This window comes from Oryctolagus cuniculus, chromosome 19, assembly GCF_051225735.1.
Source record: "Oryctolagus cuniculus isolate XC-2025 breed Fujian yellow rabbit chromosome 19, ASM5122573v1, whole genome shotgun sequence".
Classification (NCBI taxonomy): Eukaryota; Metazoa; Chordata; class Mammalia; order Lagomorpha; family Leporidae; genus Oryctolagus; species Oryctolagus cuniculus.
Genome location: NC_142885.1, coordinates 545,090 through 569,461, shown reverse-complemented (window position 1 = coordinate 569,461; position 24,372 = coordinate 545,090). Strand labels below are relative to the sequence as shown.

The 24,372-nt window shown below is 42.8% G+C and overlaps 1 protein-coding gene across 6 annotated transcripts in view; it reads right to left on the bottom strand.

The window, feature by feature from the left end:
• Positions 1–24,372, bottom strand: part of LOC103345782 (uncharacterized) — a 145,186-nt gene that overhangs the window by 14,072 nt on the left and 106,742 nt on the right. Inside the window, exons 1-3 of one of the 6 annotated variants that reach the window (XM_089320885.1) lie at positions 23,841–24,359; positions 23,134–23,210; positions 21,488–21,555 (exon numbers count right to left, since the gene is read on the bottom strand). The exons of 2 other annotated variants lie outside the window; for them this stretch is intronic. Coding sequence is in view for 2 of the 4 variants with exons in the window: in XM_070067885.2 (XP_069923986.1) it covers positions 23,841–23,867 (27 nt within the window). In the remaining 2 variants the exon portion in view is untranslated. Of the gene's footprint in view, positions 1–21,487; positions 21,556–23,133; positions 23,211–23,840; positions 24,360–24,372 lie in introns of those variants that run through there. 3 more of the 6 variants (XM_070067888.2, XM_089320886.1, XM_070067885.2) reach the window with 3 other exon arrangements.

Sequence of the window (24,372 nt, the reverse complement as noted above, 5' to 3'; positions counted from 1 at the left end):
GCCTAGGCATAGACTCGGATATGGACTGTGGGAAAGAAGTTAGGATTTAAAGTGAAAGCAAGAAGAAACTTAGACTCAGATACGGACTGCAGGTTGAAAGTGAAAGTGAAACCTATAAGAAACTTAGACTTGGATACGGACTGTGGGGAGAGGCCAGGAGAAATGAGGGAGGAATATTGTTGGAAGAAAACTTAGGGAAACATACCGGGCAGAGAAAAATGTTAGGGTGGATGAAGCCACGAGTGCAGGCCGAGGCGGAGACGTAAGCCACCTTGGAATTCTTTAAGTCAGCCCGGGGAGCAAAAGGCGAAAATCTGGAACCAGAGGGAGAGACGTGGGCCGCCAGGTTGGAATTCGCCAGGTTAGTCCGGGGAACTTGGACTGAATACCGGTGGTGGCGGAAACGTAAGCTACGCTGTGTGACTCGCGGAAGCCGCCGCGTGCAGAGAGAGCACGGGGCGTGAATAGATAGGGAACGTGGGACTGGCGCGGAGGCCGTGGTGCAGGCGCGAAGGGGGCGCGGAGACCGCGGAGCGTGCGCACAGAGCTGGGAACCCGCCGCAGGGCGGGCGCCGGGAAGCCGTGCAGATGAGAGAAGTGCGGGCTGAAGCGGCACAGAGCTGAGAAGCCGCCGCGGGGCGAGGTGCGGAGAAGCAGCCTCGGGGCGGGCGCCAGGATGCCGCAGGGATAAGAGAAACAGAAGTTTAGAAGTAAAATGAGAGAAATAAGAATGCTGGTAGATAGAAGTAAAATAGGAGAAATAGGAATGCCTGGAGATAGAGAAACAGAAAAATAAGGCCTCCCCACAACATGGCAATGAGAGAGCTTGGATTCGGTCTGCCTGATTAGGGAGGTGGTGAGCACCTGCGGGCAGCTAGCAGCTTATGCGCTGCAGGTCACCGAAGACAGGCACGAATTAACATCAATAAGTCTCCCCACAATACCGCAATGAGAAGGCTTGGATTCGGTCTGCCTGATTAGTAAGGCAGTAAGCACCAGCAGGCGGCTCGACCAGAGTATGAGCTGCAGGTCACCGAAGATAGGCACGAACCAACACTAATAAGTCTCCCCACAAGACGGCAATGAGAAGGGCTTGGATTCGGTTTGCCTGATAGGGCTTGTAAGCACCTGCATGCAGTTCTAGCAGAGCAGAGCATGTGCTGCAGGGCACCGAACTCAGGCACGCATCAGCGCCTAAAAACCTCCTCACAACATGGCGAAGAGAGGACCCGGATTCGGTTTGCCTGATTGATAGGACTTGTAAGCGCCTGTGGGCAACTCCAGCAAGCAGAGCAGAGTGTGTGCCGCGGGGCACCGAAGACAGGCACGTATCAATGCCAAAAATAAAAAGAAAGGGGGATCTGTGGGGAGCAACTCGGACTAGACTAAGTTACTGGAATTAAGACTTATTCTATGCATCTGCTCTCCCACAATATGGCGCTGAGAAGGGAGAAACAGCTTCTACACAGCTGCCTCCAGTTCAACCAATAAACAGCAGGACCTGCTCCTGATTGGAGGAGAGCAGCGTACTCAGCGTGTGGGTAGCAGAGTTGGGATTGGTGGAAGAGAACTATAAAGGAGGAGAGAGACAACATGCACCAGGAACATCTAAGGGGAACATCTGAGGGAACATCTGTGCAGCCCCCGAGAGAGCCGGCCGGCGGTGTGCCACTCCCCCACGGAAGTGGGGAAAAGTGGCAGGGGGAACCGCCCTTCCACGGAGGTGGAAGGGACAGTAGCCAACCCGGGAAGAACCAGCAGCAAACCCGGGGAGGGCCAAGCAGACAAAAGAACAGTGCAGGGTCCTGTGTCGTTCCTCCATGAAGAGGGGGAGCGACAGATTTCTGTACTTAATATGTTGTTCAATGTGAATTAATGCTATAACTAGTACTCAAACAGTACTTTACACTTTGTGTTTCTGTGTGGGTGCAAACTGTTGAAATCTTTACTTAATATATGCTAAATTGATCTTCTGTATATAGAGATAATTGAAAATGAATCTTGATGTGAATGGAATGGGAGAAGGAGCTGGAGATGGGAGGGTTGCAGGTGGGAGGGAAGTTATGGGGGAAGGGGGGAAGCCATTGTAATCCAAAAGCTGTACTTTGGAAATTTATATTTATTAAATAAAAGTTAAAGAGAAAAAGAATACAGTGGGCAGAAGCATAGCCCAGGTACCAAGTATATAACAGACTAGATTTTAAAATGATGCTTGATCTTACCTATTAAAATAATTTGTGGACCATCAATGGATTATATTTTACAGTAAAATAGTAATAATTTGGTGCATTAATATGGCTGGAAAACAGGGTGAATGCCTTGTAAAGTCTTTGTGAATATTTAAAACTGCACTATCTAGAAATTCTTGACCCAAAACATCCTGAATTCATCTATCCATCACATCCAGTTATCTGTATATTTTTAACAAAGCTATATTTAAAAAAAACTGCACTTAAGTAGTGGTTTCTGACACAAATTAGGCAAGAGACAAATATTAGGGTATCATGGAGCTCCTGCTTTTACTCCTCTTCTAGTCTAAATGAGAATTGCCATGAAATTATAGACAAACTCTTGAGGATTTGAGTGATGGTCTCATGGGCCATTGACTGTTGGCACACAGCTACTGGTCATTTTTTCTATGTATAGTGTATGAATTGTGCCATGCAAATGCCTATATCAGCACTTATCTGGTAATTGCCTTTCAGTGACTTCATTCTGCAAATTGAAGGACCTCAGTCTTGAACTTCAATCTTACATAACCTCACCTCAGACCCAGAATAAAATTATTACTTAGTTCCCAGCATCATACAATGTAAACAGAAAATGAAGTTGTAGGCATCAAACAAGAATAGTATCATGAAATAGTGAATTCCCTTGTCCTTTCTAAAAATTATTGCTCCCCACAGTGGTAGCCACACACTTCTGACAGCAGGAGTTGCTGATTTTAGAATTATGCTGGAAAATTCTGTGGGGATTCCTGAGAAGAAAGTGGGAAGGCAGCACGCAACACTCAATTGTTGTTGATTGATCTTTTACAATTCATTTTCTCTCACTGATTTTAAATATACCTTTGTTTTTATTTGACAGGTAGAGTTATAAACAGTAAAAGAGAGACAGAAAGGTCTTCCTTGTGCTGGTTCACTCCCCAAATGGCTGCTGTCACCAGCGCTGCATTGATCCAAAGCCAGGAGCCAGGTGCATCTTCCTGGTCTCTCATGGGGGTGCAGGGGCCCAAGCACTTGGGCCATCCTCCACTGCCTTCCCTGGCCACAGCACAGAGCTGGACTGGAAGAGGAGTAACCAGGACTAGAACCTGGTGCCCATATGGGATGCCAGTGCCACAGGTGGAGGATTAACCAAGTGAGCCATGGCACCAAACCCTAAATACACCTTCTGACCAGCATTTATAATTTCAAGCACTTAGAAATAGGAGCTCTAACACTTGATTTTACTGAATCAATAATGAAAAATATAGTCCCTAAGATATAAAGAGAGTGAGGATCACAGACTGAAACTAATTCAGGATCCTACAAGGACTAAATTTGAGGTCAAGCTTGAGCTACTTATCACTAATAGAAGCAACCAGTGTTATCTGATCAAGTTTTACTAGATGGGAATGGTATCCCATATTTGTGCCAGTTTGTGTCCCAGTCTCTCCACCCCGATCCAGCTCCCTGCTATTGAACCTGGGAAAATAGCAGCAAAAGATGGCCCAAGTGTGTGGGCCTCTGCCCACACCACAGTGCCAGCCCTAATAAGTCTTAAAAACCTAAAGAAATAAAATGTATAATATATCAATTATAGTTGTATATAGGTATAAATTTCTGAAAAGTACATAATTTCATCCTTTTAGTCATCTAAAACTTATTTGTAAATTATATAATTAAAAAAAGATAAAAAGACATTGATTCTTATGTCTCTTCAGCATAAGACATCAACTTTTCCAGGTTCTAGATGCACTTATTCACAGAGTTTCATAGAAGAAATCAGTAATGTGGCTCAAATAACAGTCTTACCCAGGGAATCCCCCTAAATTTAAACAGGGTGCTCAATTTCATTTTAGAAAAGTTCCAAAATATGTATCAGAAGAAAAAAATTATTTATTTGGTACATCTCATTTTAACTATAGTATTACCTAAATTTCCAATAGTCAGATGTACTCAAAAATTCCCACAGGTGGGAGAGATGGCCTAACACAGCAAGTAATTATTAAAATACAAATGTTAAGCTACAACTTAACTAGGGAAAATAACACTCCACAGGTCCCAAACTAAAATAATTAAGATGACATAATAAAAGGAAACTCAATGTCTTCATGCATTAAAATGTATTACATTAAACTTAATAAACAAAAAGGTGATTATTCCAGCTGTTTCCCACTTGGCAGCCCAATTTTACCTGTTGAATCTGGAAAAAAGTAAATGGCATCTCATGGTAGATTACTAAAATCTTAATGCTATATGCCATCGATTATGTCCACCATACTTTATATCTAATATTAACATATCTCATGCCTCTTAGTAGATAAATGACCTGTCTTAACTATTACAAAAGTGGCAAATGTGTTTTTGCTCAAAGCTTTTCCAACAGCTCCTCAGTCTAGTTTGCCTTCATTTTGGAAAGACACTTTTTCTAGGGTATACATGAGCATCTCATTGACTTGGCCATCAAACATAATTTTTGCAAAGAATTTAACTGTACCCAGCTTTTATCAGGAGCACAAGAATATATCACATTGATGACTTCCTCCCTTCATGAGACTATTTGCCACACTTGTGAAGAACATACAATGCTAATACCTTTTAGTCCTTCCTGGGTTTTGGTGCAATGCATGCCTCATTTAAAAAATTAATTGTCATGGATGCTACAAATCAGTCCAGCTTATATGGTCCCCCTTCCAATGAAAAGTCAAATTGAATTCTGTAGGCACTATCCTTAGTGCTCTCAGTGACTTCTTCACTCGTGGAGATCATATGCCTTCTAAATCCTCTGGATCATTTGTGATATCCACTACTTCTCAAGGGCTGTGATGCAAGGAATAACCTCTCTTGGAACCTTGCTATGTGCCAGTAAAATTAAATTAGATTTCTATTAATTGTGCTAGACTAGAAAAACAGTCACCTACACACCTTGAGCCTGTGATTCTCCAAACCTTGTTATCTAGTAGGACTTTGGCCATGGATATAGAACAGTAAAACATGAGAATGGCTACTAAGGCCTACTTAATAGATGATATACCCAAACTTGGCATACTCCATTTGGCAAAAGGGATGGCTTCCAATGTCTGCTGTCTATGTCCAGATGCCAGGGTACAGCAGGAGGTCACTATTCTAACAATAATAAAGAAAAACCATTTAAGTTCAGCTGGACACCATTCTGCTGACTGTTGATTTCATTACTATTAATCTGGATGCCTTCACTGGTGACAATCCAGAGACCCAAAGTAGTCACAGCATTATCTGCTAACAAAAGCTTAAACCAAGAGTTATGGATTAATATCTGTTATAACACGATTCCTCAGAACCCATCTAGTCCAAACCTTGAGAATTGGAAGCTGTTATGCTTGGCCCACCCATATATAGGACGTAAATTGTGCCAGATGGGCTCTATATCCTTGTACTGCAAGGAAGATGTCATAGATATTGATGCTCCAAACTTACCCAGCTCCCTGCTAATGTGTCTGGGAAAGCAGCAAAGGCTTGCCCAAATGCTTGGGCCCCTGAACCCATGTGATATCTGGAAAAAGCTCCTATCTTACAAGATCAGCCTGGTCTAGCCCCAGTCATTGCAGCCATTTTGGAGGAGAACAAACCAGAAGGAAGATCAGTCTCTCCCTTTCTCACTCTAACACTGCCTTTCAAATATATAAATAAATCTTTTAAAATGTAATCATTTCAATAGATTCCTCAGTGCTCAATCATGATGACTTTTATTATCTTAAGGACATTTTCATTTCTTTTTTAAAGATTTGTTTATTTGAAAGGCAGAGAGGAGGACGGTGTGCTGCAGTATGCAAAGCTGCCATCTGTTATACTGGCATCCTATATAGGCACCAGTTCAAGTCACACTTGTTCCACTTCTGATTTAGCTTCATGCTAATGGCCTGATAGAGTGGAAGATGGCCCAAGTACTTGGGCTCCTGCCACCCCCATGGGTGACTCAAAAGACGCTCCTGGTTTCAACCTGGCCCTTTACCGGCCATTGGAGAAACCAGGGGTGTGAAACAGATGATGGAAGATCTCTCTATGTCTCTCTCTCTCTCTCTGTAACTGTGACTTTCAAATAAAGAAGTAAATAACTTTTAAAATGATTTTAGAAAGGGCAGAGAAACACACAGAAAGTGGGTGAAGAGAGAGAGGAAGAGAGGTCTTCCATATGTTGGTTCACTCTCTAAATGTCTGCAACAGCTATGGCTGGACCAGGCTCTCAGGTCCCCTAATAAGTAGTAGATCTTGCACTTAGGTGAAAGGAACTGAAGAATTTGAGCCACTACCCCATGCTTCTCAGAGATATTAAGCAGGAAACTAGTTTGGAAGTGAAACACTGAAAACTTAGATTAGCACTGCAATATAGAATGTGGGCATCACATGCAATGACCAACAAATTAGAAAACCTGGAAGAAATCAAGACACATGCTAGGTAAAAAAATTGAGCCATGAAGACATATAGAAAACCTAAACAAACTAAAAACCAAAACAGATATTGAATCAGTAACAAAAACCCTCCAAAGAAAAGCCCAAGACCAGAAAGCTTCACTGCTAAATTCTACCAGACTTTTAAAAATAGAACTAATTGGCCAGTGCTGTGGCTCAATAGGCTAATCCTCCAGCTTGTGGCACTGGCACACCAGGTTCTAGTCCCAGTTGGGGCACCGGATTCTGTCCCCATTGCCCCTCTTCCAGGCCAGCTCTCTTCTATGGCCTGGGAGTGCAGTGGAGGATGGCCCATGTGCTTGGGCCCTGCACCCCATGGGAAACCAGAAGAGGCTCCTGGCTTTGGATCAGCATGATGCACCGGCTTCAGCGTGCCGGCCGCGGCGGCCATTGGAGGGTGAACCAATGGCAAAGGAAGACCTTTCTCTCTGTCTCTCTCTCACTGTCCATGCTACCTGTCAAAAAAAAAAAAAAAAAGACTAATTCCAATTCTCCTTTAGCTATTCAAAGCAATTGAAAGAGAAGAGTATTCCCAAACTCCTTCTGTTTGACCAGTGTCACCTTATTTTCTAAACCAGAAAATGATACAATAGAGAAAGAGAATTAAAGAACAATATCTCTGATACCCACAGATCCCAAAATTCTCAACAAAATACTAGCTAATAAAATCCAACAACAGATCATAAAGATAATTTACCTGGACCAAGTGGAATGTACCTGTGGTATGCAGGGATAGTTCAACATATGCAAATCAATAAATGTGATATGTGACACTGGCAAACTAAAGAATAAAAACCACATGATGATCAATAGATGAAGAGAAAGTATTTGATAAAAAACAGCCTTTCATTATAAAAACCTTAAGCAAGTTGGGAATAGAAGGAACATTCCTTATCACAATCAAGGCAATATATGACAAATCTTCAACCAACATCATATTGAATGGGAAATTGTGGAAGCATTTCCACTAAGATCTGAAACCAAAGTTGCTCTCCCTCACTACTGCTGTTCAATACACTACTGACAGTTTTAGCCATGGCAATAATGCAAGAAAAAGAAATCAAAGGAAAACAAATTAGAAAGGAGAAAGTCCAATAATTTGTTTGCAGATGACATGATCCTAAATATTGGGAAGCCAAAAGACTCCACCAAGAGATTATTGAAACTCACAAGAAAGTTTGGCAAAGTTGTAAAATATGAAATCAACACACAAAAATCAATAACCTTTATATACACAAAAATGCCATGGCTGAAAAATAACTTATCAGAACAGTGCCATTCTCGATAACCATAAAATTTTTTATTACCTTGGAATAAATTTATTCAAGGGTGTGAAAGATCTCTATAAGAAAAATTACAAAACATTAAAGAAAAAAAGAAAATACAAAAAAAGGAAAAATCTTTGATGTTCATAAATTGGAAGAACAAATATCATCAAAATTCCCATTCTACCAATAGAAATTATTTTTAATTTTACTTTTACAATCATTTATTTATTTGAGAAGAAGTTATAGACAGAGAGACGGAGAGACAAAAAGCGATGCCTTCTAACTGTTGGTTAATTCTCCAAATAGCTGTAATGGCTGGTGCTGGGCTGATCTGAACCCAGGAGCTAGGAGCTTCCTCCTCATCTCCTATGTGGATACAGGAGCCCAAGCACTTGGGCCATCTTCCACTGCCTTCCTAGGCCACGAGCAGAGAGCTGGATCATAGGACCAGCTGGGACCCAAACTGGCATGCATATGAGATGCCAATGCCACAGACAGAGGCTCAAACTACTATTCCACAGTGCCAGCCCCTCAAAAGCAATTTACAGATTCAACATGATCTCAATCAAAATACCAACAACATTCAGAAGGAAGACCTTTCTCTCTCTCTCTGTCTATAACTCTACCTGTCAAAATAAAAAAAAATAGAATAATTTTAAAAATAAAAGAACATACAGCATCACCTGATGGTTCAGGAGCATGACAAGTAGGGCCCTGTGGTGGCTTATTACTGAATAGTTGCTCAAGTTGATCTGAGGTGTGTTTGTTGTCAGCCATTGTTTGATCATTATGTATTTCACCAAGGGGGTCATTTATATGCCATGCAAACTAGAATGAAGATTCATAATAAAACTCCTGAGTGTCATAAATTTTTATCAAAATTAACAGGTCAGTTAGGAGCTCTTAATAAATAGTTGGGGGCTGGCACTGTGGTGCAGCAGGTTAAAGCCCTGGCCTACAGTGCTGACACACCATATGTGCTCCAGTTCAAGTCCCAACTGCTCACTTCTGACTCAGCTCTCTGCTCTGGCCTGGGAAAGAAGTAGAAAGATGGCCCAAGTCCTTAGGCCCCTGCACACATGTGGGAGACCTGGAAGAATTTCCTGGCTCCTGGCTTCAGATCAGCACAGCTCTGGCCACTGTGGCCATTTGGGGAGTGAACTAGCAGATGGCAGAGGTCGACTCTCTTTCTGTTAGACTGAACTTGGATGGGACTCAATTATCCCAATGAGAGACTTCAATGATGCAAAAGCAAAGAGGTTTATTGTTCTAGCTTGATCTAGGGTCCACTCCTCCAATCATCACGGTCATCTGATGAGGACCCATCCCATATACTTTGTGGGGTTTATATAGAGTTTTCAGAAACATTCTACATATTATAGCACCATTCAGCAAATCATCTCATTCTGCGGGAATTTAAAGAACATCTCTTAAAATTGATTAGTAAATCCAGTGGTGGGAATAGACCTAGTAAAGGTGGTTAGATGGCTTTGGGGTTGATGCTTTTTAAAATGATTGGCTAAAGTGTAGGGTTCAAACTGCTAGGGTGTATGTTCCAAACTACAGGGTTTTGGGATGTTATCAATCGCTGTAATGGCCTAAAAAGACACCTGGAAAAGATTCAGATTCCTTTTGAAGCATTCATCAGTAGCCTCAACCAGTTTTTATTGTCCATTTAATGGCTCCAATAATTTATGGGTACATAGGGCTGATGTTGGCAAGATCCTAAAAACACCCTTTGAACCCTGCTTCAGCAAATGAAAATACAGAAAATATATATTGGAAATAAGCTTTATTAATTTACATACATGAAGAGAAGTTTTTAAAAGGCATACTATTTGGACAGATCATATTACTTTGCTGTAAAACTCTAAATCTAATGAAAGAGTCCAGAATTGTCTAGATTAGAGATTATCTTTTTGTTTTCCTTAAGGCTTATAAAACAAATATAAATGTCCTAAAGTGCTAGATTAACCTGAAAAAATTATGTTCAAAACACAATTTTTATTCATTAGAGTTTAACACTGACAGAAGGGAAAGTCATTCAGTAAAGAGGTAGAAATGCTTTCAGACTTAATATTAAGAATGTTGGTTTCCCAAATGCTTTTTCTTATCCATTCAGCTTAAGGCGAATTGGTATTTGCTGCATCAGCAGTCTGACTGCATGTCTTAGGGAATGAAAAATAGAGGTCTGTAGAGATGCCTGAAGAGTTGGTGCTTTTAAGTTAAGATTCTTCTCAGCTGCTGAGGAGTACATTCCATCGAGTGCATAACTATGAATGATTCAGAAGATTTATAAGACTTAAGATACTCAGTTGTTAAGTTTACGAATTTTGTGGGAAATTATGGACTTACTGTGTCACCTGAGTTTGCTGTGTTAAAAAATGAATACAAAGATTCTTTTTAAATAAAACTTAAAAAAAGTATAGGCTTGTATTGAACAAGATGTATCTAAACTTCATAAAATGCTGTTATTTTAATATAAAACATACATAAGCATATCTTTTAAACATAAATAATTGATTATAAAAGCTTGTGTTTCTACTCAAATACACTTGTGAAAAGAAATGACAATTTATCCCCAAAATAATCTAGAATTTCCTAACAGTATCTAACTTAAATAATGAAGGAAAACATCCTAAAACATCTTTTGTTTGTGTGAACTTAGTTACAGTACCTTAAATTAGCATTCTCCATCCCAAAGGTTATTAAAAGTTTTGAAAGGGAGATAAACTCCATGGGGTTGGTAGATTTTCTGTTCTAAATTCTTCATGTACTTGGGGCTGGTGATGTGGTGTAGAGGTTAATCCTCTGCCTGTGGTGCCAGCATCCAGTATGAGTACCGGTTCTAGTCCCAGCTGCCCCTCTTCCAGTCCAGTTCTCTGCTATGGCCTGGGAAAGCAGTGGAAGATGGCCCAAGTGCTTGGGTCCCTGCACCTGCATGGGAGACCAGGAAGAAGCAGCTGGCTCCTGGCTTTAGACCCATGTAGCTCTGGCCATTGCAGCCATCTGGGGAGTGAACCAATGGAAGGAAGACCTTTCTCTCTGTCTCTCACTCTCCCTCTGTCTGTAATTCTACCTCTCAAATAAATAAATAAAATCTTAAAAAATATATTCTTTAAATATTCATATTAATTACAACCTCTTATTTTAGAAAAATTAGGGTTAATGGTTTATGACTTCTGCTAGTCTGTGATTGTTACAAAGTAAAACTTCTAGTCAAGGTATGAATTTATAAATTCCTTATTGGCAATCAAATTATTATAACAAAAATTGTCATACTGAGTTAATAGTCTTTAAATAAATACAAATTAGGAGAATATTTAGCAACTTAAAAACACCTGGCGGCTGGTGCCACGGCTCACTAGGATAATCCTCCACCTTGTGGCGCTGGCACACTGGGTTCTAGTCCCGGTTGGGGCATTGGATTCTGTCCCAGTTGCCCCTCTTCCAGGCCAGCTCTCTGTTGTGGCCAGGGAGTGCAGTGGAGGATGGCCCAAGTCCTTGGGCCCTGCACCTCATGGGAGACCAGGAGAAGCACCTGGCTCCTGCCATCAGATCACCACGGTGCACCAGCCGCTGCATGACAGCTGCGGCGGCCATTGGATGGTGAACCAATGGCAAAAGGAAGACCTTTCTCTCTGTCTCTGTCTCTCACTCACTGCCCACTCTGCCTGTCCAAAAAAAAAAAAAAAAAAAAAAAAAACAACAACAACAACAAAATACACCTGGCTATCAAAATTATTCAGATGCAGACAAGATAAGACTCCTTGTGGGGTAACCACATGCTGAATATCTGCTTTTTTATTTACATGTCACTGTCACAGGCTGAACAGCAACAGAACACAGTATAAGAATGATGAGCACTCCTCTAATTCTAGAGACATATGTGCCCTGTCAGGACTTCATTGGCCTAGCTCATCAAAAGACTCAGGAATAAATGTTTCTGTTTTCAAGAGAATTGTGGGGCTGGTGCCATGGCACAGTAGGTTAATCTTCCACTTGTGGCACTGGCATCCCATATAGGCACTGGTTCTAGTCCCAGCTACTCCTCTTTCACTACAGCTCTCTGCTATGGCCTGGGAAAGCAGTAAAATGTGGCCCAAGTGCTTGGGCCCCTGCACCCATGGGCAACTAGGAAGAAGCACCTGGCTCCTGGCATTGGATCAAGCAGCTCTGGCTGTTGTGGCCATTTGGGGAGTGAACCAATGGATGGAAGACCTTTCTCTCTGTCTCTACCTCTCACTGTCTGTAACTCTGCCTCTCAAAGAAATAAATAAAATCCTTCAAAAAGTCTGTTAAAGTGAATTACAACCACCATTGTATGTTTTCTTTCACAACTTCAAGTGGACATAGCTCACAAAATAAAATAAATCATAGGCTGATGCCATGGCTCACTTGGCTAATCCTTCACTTGTGGCACCAGCACCCCAGGTTCTAGTCCCAGTTGGGGTGCTGGGTACTAGTCCCATTTGCTCCTCTTCCTGGGCCCAGGAGGGCAGTGGAGGGTGGTCCAAGTGCTTGGTTCTCTGCACCCGCACAGGATAACTGGAGGAAGTACTTGACTCCGGGCTTTGGATCGGCAGAGCACTGGCCATAGTGGCCATTAGGGGAGTGAACCAATGGAAGGAAGACCTTTCTCTGTCTCTATCTCACTGTCTATAACTCTGTCAAATATAAATAAACAAACAAACAAATAAATAAATCATAGTTTCATAAACGCTAAAGCTTAGACAATTGGTACCAATGAATAGCTTCTTTCATAGTCTCTCTTTATAAATAATTAATAAACCAATTATTTTCTTCCTACTCTGCAAAGCCAGTCAATGTAATTGATTTTGAATTTAGTTTCCAAATCACCCAGAAATGCACAATGTTAATGCTTTTGCAGCATTATAAGAGCATAAAATAATAGCAATTTTTAATTCTTACACTTTTTAACATTAGAGAGTTCTAAGACATTAAATGGCATTTTTTTTCTAACCCATGTAAGACTAACAATATGCAGAAAAACATGAGGATTTTTGTTATGCAGATAAATAATTGTGCTTTGCCTCGAATCATGCTTCAACTGTGGTTATTCTTCCCCTCCACTGAAGCCAGGAAGAAGAGAGTCCTGTGAAACTAATGAAATGCCCCTGGTGTTCTTAAATGATTACTTTTTGGCAGGAACTTCCAAGGAACAACACCACAGTCATAGTGAACTTCTTCTATGGTTGGAATCTTCTCTTTGCTTCCAGGAGACCAAGAGAAGCCACCTGGAGATCTCAGGGGAAGGCCACATGGGAATGGAGAGTCATTCATCTCCTCTGGAAGCAGTTGTGTCTGTGAAATTTTTTGCTCATAGTAAATTTGACAGGTCTCTATCCATTGATAAAGAAGAGACTCATCATAAAAATTAGTAATACAGAAAAAAAATCATTGAAATCTCATTTTTTTCTGCCACAGGCAAGTGGAACAACATCTCTCACAGTAAAACAGACTGTAAAGAGTTTATCCAATATCTCTGGCTCTCCTCACATTCTAAGGACAGACCTCGGAGAACTTCCAGCTGCCTCTTCCAGAAAGGTAAATCAATACATAAATTGTTAATAAAAAGAAAAAAGAAGTAACTTTTTTTCTGTATTTCTGAATAGGATTCCTGTCTTTGAATCAATATCTCATGATTTTTATTCATTTTTCCTTCTTTGGAATTGGAGTAGGAGTAGGCAAAAACATGCATGAAAGAAGGGGGAAAAAAGCTTAAAGTACTAGATTGTAAAGTAGGAACAAATGGACAGGAAGGCTGGAGGTGAAGGGGTAAAGACTAGGTTAGGGAAAAAAAGCCAGCTTATTAAATCCTTAAAAAGAGAAAGGAAGAAAGGAGGGGGCAATAGAGAAGTATGGTTATGTTCTTCTGGAATCACCATCTTATGCAATCTGTTCTCTTTGTATTAATAAAAATAAAAATGTTTAACAACTGAAAGTTCATTCCTTTATTGCATCATTACTGCCTCATTCCAACACTCTATAAAAGCAGAAACCAAAGGCAGGCATGGGTTGCAGGGTGGAAGTGACAGTGCTAGCTCTATTTCTCTAATGTCAACCTCTGCACCCCAACTTCTGATCCAGCAAAGTTCTATACAGTACCCAGAATCAGCTTCATAAAATAAACCACTTAGGGCAAAAGCTCAGAAAAAATCAATGTCCCCATTATTCTTTGCCTATGAAGCACTCATAAAAATTAGCATGCTGCTAAAGAAAATGAGATTGTGGCCCAGCTATGTATAAAGAATGTAGGGATGTAAAGTCAGGAGGCAGTTTGGTGTTTTATGAGCACCCAAAGTGAACTGCAGATGATGGAAGGGGATGCATTACAGAATGGGAGCTGAGTAGGCAGCCCAGCCAGTAGTGACCACCAAGCCTTTAACCTGAGATTTGTATTTGTGAAGTGTACAAATGAGTTCTACCTATAACAACAGTAATTACTTTTGCCTTAGGACACAAGGCAAAACACACTTTTTCCAATTTTTATCTGTTTTTCATTTATTTGAAAGGCAGGGGAAGATGGAGAGGGAGAGAGATTTCTTCCATTTTCTGGTACACACCCAAATGCTCACAACAGCAGGCAATGTTTAGCCTGAAGCCAGGATCCCAGAACTCCATGCAGGCCTGGGTGAGTTCAGTTGATTCTGAGGACACACAGTCTTCAGTGACCCCTGTCTTTATAAAGACACATCTCAATACAAAATAAAACTCCCTACTCAGGACTCTTGAGATCCAAGAGAAAACTCAAATATTTTCCAGATGAGTGCAAAACAGAAATCTGGAGCCAACAAGTTCCCTGCCTACCTGAGAATCAGCCTGCTCACCAGGGAGATCTAGGGAAGAGGACTAAGCAAAACCACTTGGGACCTGTGCCCAGAGTCTTATCTCTTGAGTGAGCATAAAGGCAGCCCAGTCATTGGGCACTGGCAGTTTTGGACCACCTTAATCCTGAAGTGGCTACACAAACTAGTCAACTCCAATTTGGGCTGAGTTATCAGACTGGCAGTCTGGCCAAAGATTGTCACCCATTAAGGAATCTGGACACAGGAATGGCCAAAAAAGAACCATCAGGAGATGCGCACAATAGGAGTCAGAGTACTAAGTGGGTAATAGATGCACAGATCCTAGACCAAGGCAACAGGCAATGCCAACCTTCTCTTTTGTTGCAAAGTTTTCTTATTTTATCTTAAAGGCCTTGAGAAACAGATCTGTAGACATCTCATGTGTAAGACAAACATGCATCATTCCTAATTGGCCTATAAATATTAGCATTCTTGGCCTGATCAATAAGCCTCAGGAACTAGCTCAGGGAGGGGCAAGGAAAGGGAATCACTTCTGTCTCATTTCTAGGGAAGTACACTTCCTCCATGAACTGCTTCTTACAAAATATTTCTCCAATTTTCCAGGAGAAATACATCAACTCTGAAAAGGCTACTTTTTTTTTTTTCCATAGAGCCCAACACCTGTCTCGGGAATCACCTGTGATGCCAGGTAGATGGATAAGAAAGCCAATTGGAATCATCTACTAGAAGAGAAGATACTTTACCCAAATCACTATATTTTACTCTACAGAAAAATGCAAACTGAATCTCAAAGAACTCCAGTCGATCAATCCCCTGGTTTAAGCAAAGGGCATATTTGCATTACTCCAGATATGCAGGCCTCTCTTTCTGCTGTACCTTCATGTGGACTATCTGCATAGGGATACAGAGTGAGGGGGAGGCTGCAGCAGTAAAAAAGGTCAATGTGTCAATTATGAAACTGATTTTTAATTATCTCAAATTCAGTCATAAAAATTCTGCTCTAAGCAAGACACACATAAAGCCAAGCTCATCCCTTTCTCAACAAAAATTTAATGCTAACTGCATATTTAGGAGTGTACTATTGCATTTAATTCCAGTACTTCTCTACATCTTATTTTTTAAGATTTTCTTTATTTGAGAGGTCGAATTATAGACAGTGAGAGGAAGAGACAGAGATAAAAGTCTTACATCTGCTGGTTCATTCCCCAAATGACTATAACTGATGGAGCTGCACTGATCTAAAACCAGGAGCCAGGAGCTTTTTCTCTGTTCGTCCTTGGGTACAGGGGCCTAAGCACTTGAGCCATCTTCTACTACTTTCCCATGTCATAGCAGAGAGCTGGATCAGAAGAGGAGAATCTGGGACTAGAATGGTACCCATTCATGTCCCAGCTGCTCTACTTCTGATCCAGCTCTTTCATGTGCCTAGGAAAGCTACAAAGTTTGGTGCCTATGCTCCTACTCCCACATGGGAAATGTGGAAGAAGATACTGGCTCCTGACTTTAATCCAGTTCCAACCCCAGGTGCTGTGGCCATTAGGGGTGTGAAACAGTGGATAAATGATTTACATCTCTCTTTCTCTCTTTGTAACTCTGCCTTTCAAATAAATGAATATTTTTAATTTTTTAAAAAATTTAACAAATGGCCCTAAATATTCTGACTCATCTTGACATGTAACAAGAGCCAAGAAAGTTGCTGCTGACTTTATGTAGTGCCTCCTCAATCCATTCTATAAGAAAAAAAATATGTATTTCTTTTGCTCTCCAAGCACTCAAATCCAAAAGAAATAATACTACCCAGTGCGGCTCTCTTTAAGGCTGCTCTTGCACTGAAAAAAAGTAAAGGAGCAAGGGGCCCAAACCCTGTGTGGCAGGCTGGCAGTCCCCTCCTCACTCTGCATCTGAGTTTCTGGCTAGAGATGGAGACAAAGGCAACTCCAGATGCTGCAGTGGTCCACAAACAGCCTCAATCACAGACATGACTTGTGTGTGTGCAACAGAAGGAGAGCACAAAGCACTATGTAAGGGAGGAATACAATGAACAAAAAGGAAAGGATGTGAATGGACATAGCCAAGAATTTCCCCACTCTGCTGATCATGATCTCAAGGATGTCCAGGTCAGAATTCCATTTCACTTTGCAAAACCCACTCCTTGAAGTTTTCTCCTCCTAGGTGTATTCTGTGAGGAATCTGTCCTCCTGTGAGAGAGGGCACCACCACAGACTGAAAACCAGTCAAAAAGCAGAGTGATGGCTTCAATTCTCAGAGGTGAATGGACAACCACATCTATGAATTCTGCATTAAAAAATAAGCTTCCTTCTGCTCTAGGAAACTAATGTAGGTTTGGGCTAAAATGAGAAACACAGAGACGAGCTGGGTCTGTTAGGTGGGAAGAAAGGAAGTTTGATTTCCAGTTTTTACTTTGTAGCATGTTAGTTTTGAGAGGATTTCATTTTCCACTTCTACTTGAAGAAATGGAAAGGTAGAATCAGTGCCAGCCTAACACACAGCAGCTTTAGCCACTGATGACATCACAGCTTGCTACCCAAAAGTGACAGTCAAAATAAACTCAACAAATGAGAACCAAAATAAAACAGAAGAGTCTAACATAATACCAACAGTTGTTCAGCAGGTATTACCCAGATCTTGTCACACAAGTCACCAGGATAAAGGGTAGGGCTGGCTTTGTAGCACAGTGGATTAAACCACCACCAAATAAAATGCTGGGATCCAATATGTGTGTCCATCCTTTAAAAAAGATTTATTTATTTGAAAGTCAGAGTTTTGGGGGCCAGTGCTGTGGCACAGCTGGTTGAGACACTGGCCTGCATCCCATATGGTCCCTGGTTCAGGTCTTGGCTGCTCCACTTCCAATCCAGCTGCCTGCTAATGTGCTTGGGAAAGTGGCACAGTATGGCCCAAGCCCTTGGTCCCCTATATCCACATGGGAAATCCGAAGAAGCTACTGGCTCCTGGTTTCAGATCAGCTCAGATCTGGCCACTGTGGCCATTTGGGGAGTGAACCAGCAGACTGAAGACCTCTCTATCTGTCTCTATCTCTATCAGTAACTCTGTCAAATAAATAAAATAAATCTTAAAAAAATGTCAGAGTTATGGAGAGGAGGGAGAGTCAGATGGGATGGCATTGTGGACTAGCAGGTAAAGCTGCTGCCTGCAGTGCTGGCATCTGGTATAGGCACCAGTTCATGTCCTGGCTGCTCCACTTCTGATCCAGTTCTCTGCTAGTGGCCCTGGAAAAGTAGAAGATGGCCCAATACCTGGGTCCTTGACACCCAAGTGGGAGACCTGGATGAAGCTCTTGGTGCCTGGCTTGGGCCTGGCCCAGTCTTGGCCATTGCAGCCATCTAGGAAGTAGACCAGCAGATGGAAAATCTCTTTCTCATTCTCTCCCTTTCTCTATCTCTGCCTTGTAAATAAATAAATAAATGCTAAAAAAGAGAGAGATCTTCCATCTGAGATGGCTGCCATGGCCAGGGCTGAAGCACACAGAAACCAGGAGCCAGGCACTTCATCTGGGTCTCCCACATGGGTTACAATGGCCCCAACACTTGAGTCATCTGCTGCTGCTTTTCTCAGACCATCAGCAGGGAGCTAGATTAGAAGTGGAGCAACTGGGACATGAATGGCTGTTCATCTGGGAAGCTGGCATTGCAGATGGTGGCTTTCCCCATTGTGCCACAATGCCAGCCGAGTCACAGCTGTTCCACTTCTGATCCAGCTCCCTGCTAATGCAACTAGGGAAGCAGAAACAGATGGCACAAGTACTTGGGTCCTTGCACCAATGTGGGACACTGGGTTGGACTTCCAGGCTGGGCCAGCATTATTCATTGCAGTCTCTTGAGTGAACCAGCTGATGCAAATCCCCATCTTTCTGTCTCTGCCTCTTTCTCTGTAACTCTGCCTTTAAAATAAAATTTTTAAATCATAATAAAATAAAGAGAGAGGGTGAGAGAGTAGCCACAGTAAAGTAACAGAGCAAAGCTACAGTTGTGCTGTCCCTCAGCAGCCTTCTGCCTTAAGTGGGAAGTCTCCAGCTTACAGACACTGACATAAAAGACACATTCACAACATATTTCAAAACAAAAGATGAGAGGTTTACAAGGCATATTGACTTTATGATGACTTTCATTCAATAGGTACACTGGGTTTAGATATATGCCTTTTGTGCAGCCAAGTTAACCCAGGGTCTAATTCAAAGAGATGTACTGAGGAAGATGTGCTGCCAGGGGAGAGAGCTGCAATATCCCACTGCTCTTGTAACATCATAAAGAGAAGGAAAAGAAGCAGCGCCATGGCTCAATAGGCTAATCCTCTGCCTAGTGGCTCCAGCACACCGGGTTCTAGTCCTGGTCGGGGTGCCGGATTCTGTCCCAGTTGCCCCTCTTCCAGGCCAGCCCTCTGCTATGGTCCGGGAGTGCAGTGGAGGATGGCCCAGGTGCTTGGGCCCTGCACCCCATGGGAGACCAGGAGAAGCACTGCCTCCTGCCTTTGGATCAGCATGGTGTGCCGGCCATGGTGGCCACTGGAGGGTGAAGCAACGGCAAAGGAAGACCTTTCTCTCTGTCTCTTTCTCACTGTCCACTCTGCCTGTTTAAAAAAAAAAAAAAGAGAGAGAGAGAGAGAGAAGGAAAAGGGCTACTTATGTCCATGGTTATAAGGAGGACAGAAGCACAAACATTTCAGAAAGGGGGAGCAAATTACAAATATAGTAATTTTAGGAAAATAAAAGGAAGTAAATTTCAGAATATAATGTGGGGTAGAAACACACCATCAGCTCATCAATTTTCAAGGGATCCAGGAAAACTGCCCTGCCTACCCACAGACCAAATGTTTCAAAACACATTTTTTGATTAAATTCAGAAGATTATAGGACTCAGCACTCTGGGTGTTCAAATGCCAAATTAAGTTTTAGTTTCCACTATGGGCAGATGTAGCCAATCACTCAGATCATGAGAAAAACTTTTCCATAAGAAGGAACATGAAATATTCAGTCACACAGAATAACTGTGCTTAGTGCTCAAAGTGAACCCCAAGATAAGCACCCAGAAAACCTGTTAGGTCTTGGGGCCAGCACAGTGGTGTAGCATGTAAATATTTATTTATTTATTTAAAAGGCAGAGTTACAGAGAGGCAGAGGCACAGAGAGAGGTCTTTCATGCACTGATTCACTCCCCAAATGGCTGCAATGGCCAGAGCTGGATCTGTCTGAAGCCAGGAGCCAGAAGTTTCTGTCAGGTCTCCCAAGCTGTGCAGAACCCAAGAACTTGGGCCATCTTCCACTGCTTTCCCAGGCCATGCCAGGAAGCTGGATCTCAAACAAGCACCCATACGGGATGCCAGCACTGTAGGTGGCAGCCTCACCTGCCATGCCACAGTGCCAGTCCTCAAAATAAACCTATTTTAAAAAGCATTTTAAATGAGGGATGGGAGAGTTTGTTTATCCAAAGCAAGGATAGCATAAGATAACTACTACACAGAAGAAGCTCCTGGCTCCTGGCTTTGGATCGGCACAGCTCCGACCACTGTAGCCAATTGGGGAGTGAACCAGCATATGAAGACTTATCTCTCTCTGCCTCTCCTCTCTGTAACTCTGACTTTCAAGTAAAATAAATAAATCTTTAAAAAAAATAAGATAACTACTAGTACTCATTAACTTAAAAAATATAGAAATTTAATGAAATTCAAAATATAACCAAAATCATCATCTACTACACATTATAATCTTTATTTTGAGAGTCATATTAGAAAAAATTTAACCCCTCCCCCTCTTTGAAACATGCACATGGGACTGGTGTAGTAGGTTAAGCAGACCCTGGCAGTGCCAGCACCCCACATGGGCACTGGTTCAAGACCTGGCTGCTTCATTTCCAATATAGCTCCCTACTAATTCACCTGGGAAAGCAGAGGATAATGGCCCAAGTGTTTGGACCCCTGAAATCAAGTGTGAGAACCAGAAGAAGCTCCTAGCTTCTGGTTTTAGCCTGGCCCAGCCCAAGTCATTGTGGCCATTTGAGGAGTGAACCAATGGATGGAAGACCTCTCTGTGTCTCTCTGTAAATCTGCCTTTCAAGTAAATAAAATACATTAAAAAAAACCCTATACAATGTAGTATTTTGGTGATTCCCTCATACAAGGAAAGCTCAGATAAACTGTAGAGGAATCCTCCTGGCTTGATGCAATTCAGAAGGAGGATTGCCTTACTTAATGTATACTGAGCTGATCTTCTGTATATTAAGATAATCAAAAATGAATCTTGATGTGAATGGAAGGGGAGAGGGAGTGGGAAAGGGGAGGGTTGTGGGTGGGAGGGACGGTATGGGGGGGAAGCCATTGTAATCCATAAATCGTACTTTGGAAATTTATATTCATTAAATAAAAGTTAAAAAAAAAAAAAAAAAGAAGGAGGATTGCTTCTGTCACCCTGTGGTAGACATCAATGAGAGTTATTAATGGGAAGATGAATGGACACATCAGACTGCTTCCTCACATGGCACCTTTTCTTAAAGACATCACTGCTGCATTACCAGATTATGTCTCTCATGTGAAATATGTCTCTCCTAAAAATTTTAAAGAACTTGCCAGAAACTTATTGCAGAGCAGGGAATGATGTGCCAAGGACAGTGAGTTAGCCTGAGTAGTCCAGCAATCCTGTTCTTGGCTGTTTTCAAGTTCGTATTAATGTACACACAACATAGTTGCTGAGAAAGTGTCTTACAGTTGTTTCCTGGGTGTGAAGCAGCTCTTCTCAGCAGAAACACATCACTGCTTGTCCACTCGCAAGCACTGTGATAGGGAGTACATGCGAGAAAAGGTCAAAACACACTGGGTTTGAGAGGAAGAATGCTGTCACCCTAGCAACCTCTATCCAGGATTCCCTTTCTATTCTTACTTCCTAGGTAACCTTACTATGCTAAATGAGTTTCACAGATTAGTAATCTGGTGACAACAAGACTCTAACAGAATCTATGAATCACTCAGTTAATCAAGTGAAAACTTCATTACACTGAAAGTTAGTCTGTAGCAATAGTTTTCAGGGCCACATCTCTCTTTTTTTAAAAGATGTTTTATTTATTTATTTGAGAGGTAGAATTACAGATAGTGAGATGGATAGACAGACAGAAAGGTCTTCCTTCTGCTGGTTCACTCCCCAGTTGGTCAAAATGGCCAGAAGAGCTGCACTGTTCTAAAGCCAGGAGCCAGGAGCTTCTTCTGGGTCTCCCACATGGGTGCAGAGGCCCAAGCACTTGGGCCATCTCCTACTGCCTTCCCAGGCCATAGCAGAGAGCTGGATCAGAGGAGCAGCTGGGACTCGAACTGGTTCCCATATGGGATGCTGGCACCACAGGCAGAGGATTAACCTACTGAGCCACAGTGCCAGCCCAAAGCCACATCTTTTACCGTACTGTGTGGGCATCTCTGTGGGGGAGAGGGGCACATTTTCTCTTTTCTTCCTTACCCATCTTCACATTAACACCTTGTACAAAGGCGTCCACAAACCAGTCATTTTGAAAATCTATCACTAATATCCTCCCGTGTTGAAAATGTCATGGGGTTAAACACAGAACCCAGAATAAGAAAAGTAACTTGAAGCTGGTGTTGTGGCTGAGCGGGTAAAACCATATGGGTGCTGGTTCAAGACCTGGCTGCTCCACTTCTGATCCAGCTCTCTGCTATGGCCTGGGAAAGCAGTGGAAGATGGCCCATGTGCTAAGTCCCCTGTACCTGTGTGAGAGACCTGGAAGAAGGTTCTGGCTTCTAGCTTCAGATCCATGCAGTTCTGGCCATTGTGACCATCTGGGGAGTAAACCAGCAGATGGGAGCTCACTCTCTCTCTCTCTTTCTCTGTGTGTGTGTGTGTTTCTTTGCCTCTCTGTAACTCTGCCTTTAAAATAAATAAATAATTTTTTTTTAAAGTAACTGGCCAGCGCCGTGGCTCACTTGGTTAATCCTCTGCCTGCAGTGCTGGCATCCCATATGCACACTGGATTCTGTCCCATTTGCTCCTCTTCCAGTCCAGTTCTCTACTGTGGCCCAAGTGCTTCAGCCCCTGCACCTACGTGGGAGACCAGGAGGAAGCACCTGGCTCCTGGCTTCGGATCAGCACAGTGCGCCAGCCATAGTGGCCATTTGGGGGGTGACTATCGGAAGGAATACCTTCCTCTCTAATTCTGCGTGTCAAATTAAAAAAAAAAGTAACTGGCCCCCTTAATTAAAACCATATGGACTGTAAGATAATCAGCTTGGTGAAGCATTGAGTGACTGTAAAGAACTAGAGAAGAAAAATTGATACTTTTCTGTATTTATGTTTTCGTAGCTCTCCACTATGAAAATGCAGATTGAAGTAGCTCATTATTAACTCACACGGTAGACTTGCATTAATTTCAGTTCACTTCTCACTTTGCAAAGGGATTAGCAGCAGGTAATAAAAGTTGACATCCCTAATAACATGAGAAGAAAGAAGGGTTGAAGACAGAAATCGAAACACAGGAAAATAAATCAGCTACATTTCCATGGCCTCAAGCTCCAGATTGAAAGAGAGTCTGTTAATTAAACACGGAGGAGCGATCAATCCACAAAGCTACTGCACAAGCTTCACGTGCTGCTGGGAAAGTCAGCCAAACACACAGCGCCCCAGCTGAAAATGTGCCCGCGGGGTCCAGCATGGGGGCCAGGAGCCAGAACCTACTCTGATCTTCCATCTCCACCTCTCCACTGCCTCAGGCTCTGGCTCAGGGCCGCCGAGCCCGGCCCAGCTGGAACTACCAGGGGATATAGCCGGAGGCCAGCCACAAGGCATTCTCTGACCCACCCAAGTGAGAACTGGGCTTATTTAAATCTAGGGAATGGGACTCCTTCCTTCAGCGTGCTCTCAACTGCCCTGCTGGTGCCGTTCCTCATCCAGTGTACTTTAAGGAGAATTTGAGCGAGGCAGCCCGTGGGACTGGCCGAGCATCGGGAGACTGGGAAGTGGCGGTGGGAGAAGCAAGTGATCGAGGTCTGGGAGCCGCCACCCGCCATCGCACCCTCCCCTCTCCCACACACATCTGTGCCCCTCCTGTTCTCCATACTTGCTGTGGAAACTCTCGGGAGCACATCCCCTTCCTTCAGGACACACGGGGAGCAAAGCGGAGAGTGTGGGACAGGAGAAGTCGCTGGAACTTGGGGCCCACGGTGGCAGATGCAGAGGCACAGAAGCAGCGGGCGGCAGGTCTGGGGTGTGTGCTCCCGAACCGCCTGCAATTGCACTTGCAAAGCAAGTCTCCCCAGTGAATGTGGGAGAAGGAGCAGCGCGGCCTCTCAGGGCCCTCTCTGATCAGTAAATGAACTTCTGTTCCCAGCCCCGAGCCACAGGGAAAGGCACGCATGCGCACGTTCTCCCACATGCACACGCACAGGCGTTCAGAGCAGGAAACGTTAGAGCACCGGGTGACTCTGGGAAATGGAGTCCAGGCCAGGGCATTTCCTAGATAGACTTACTGGCCCTCTCCTAGGGCTTCAGTGTGGGGTGGGTGGAGACAGGCTGGGAACCAGAGAGCGTTTGCTTTTGTTTACAGCCCTCCTTCCCTTCCTTCCCACCCCAGATCTTAAGGGTCAGCTGCT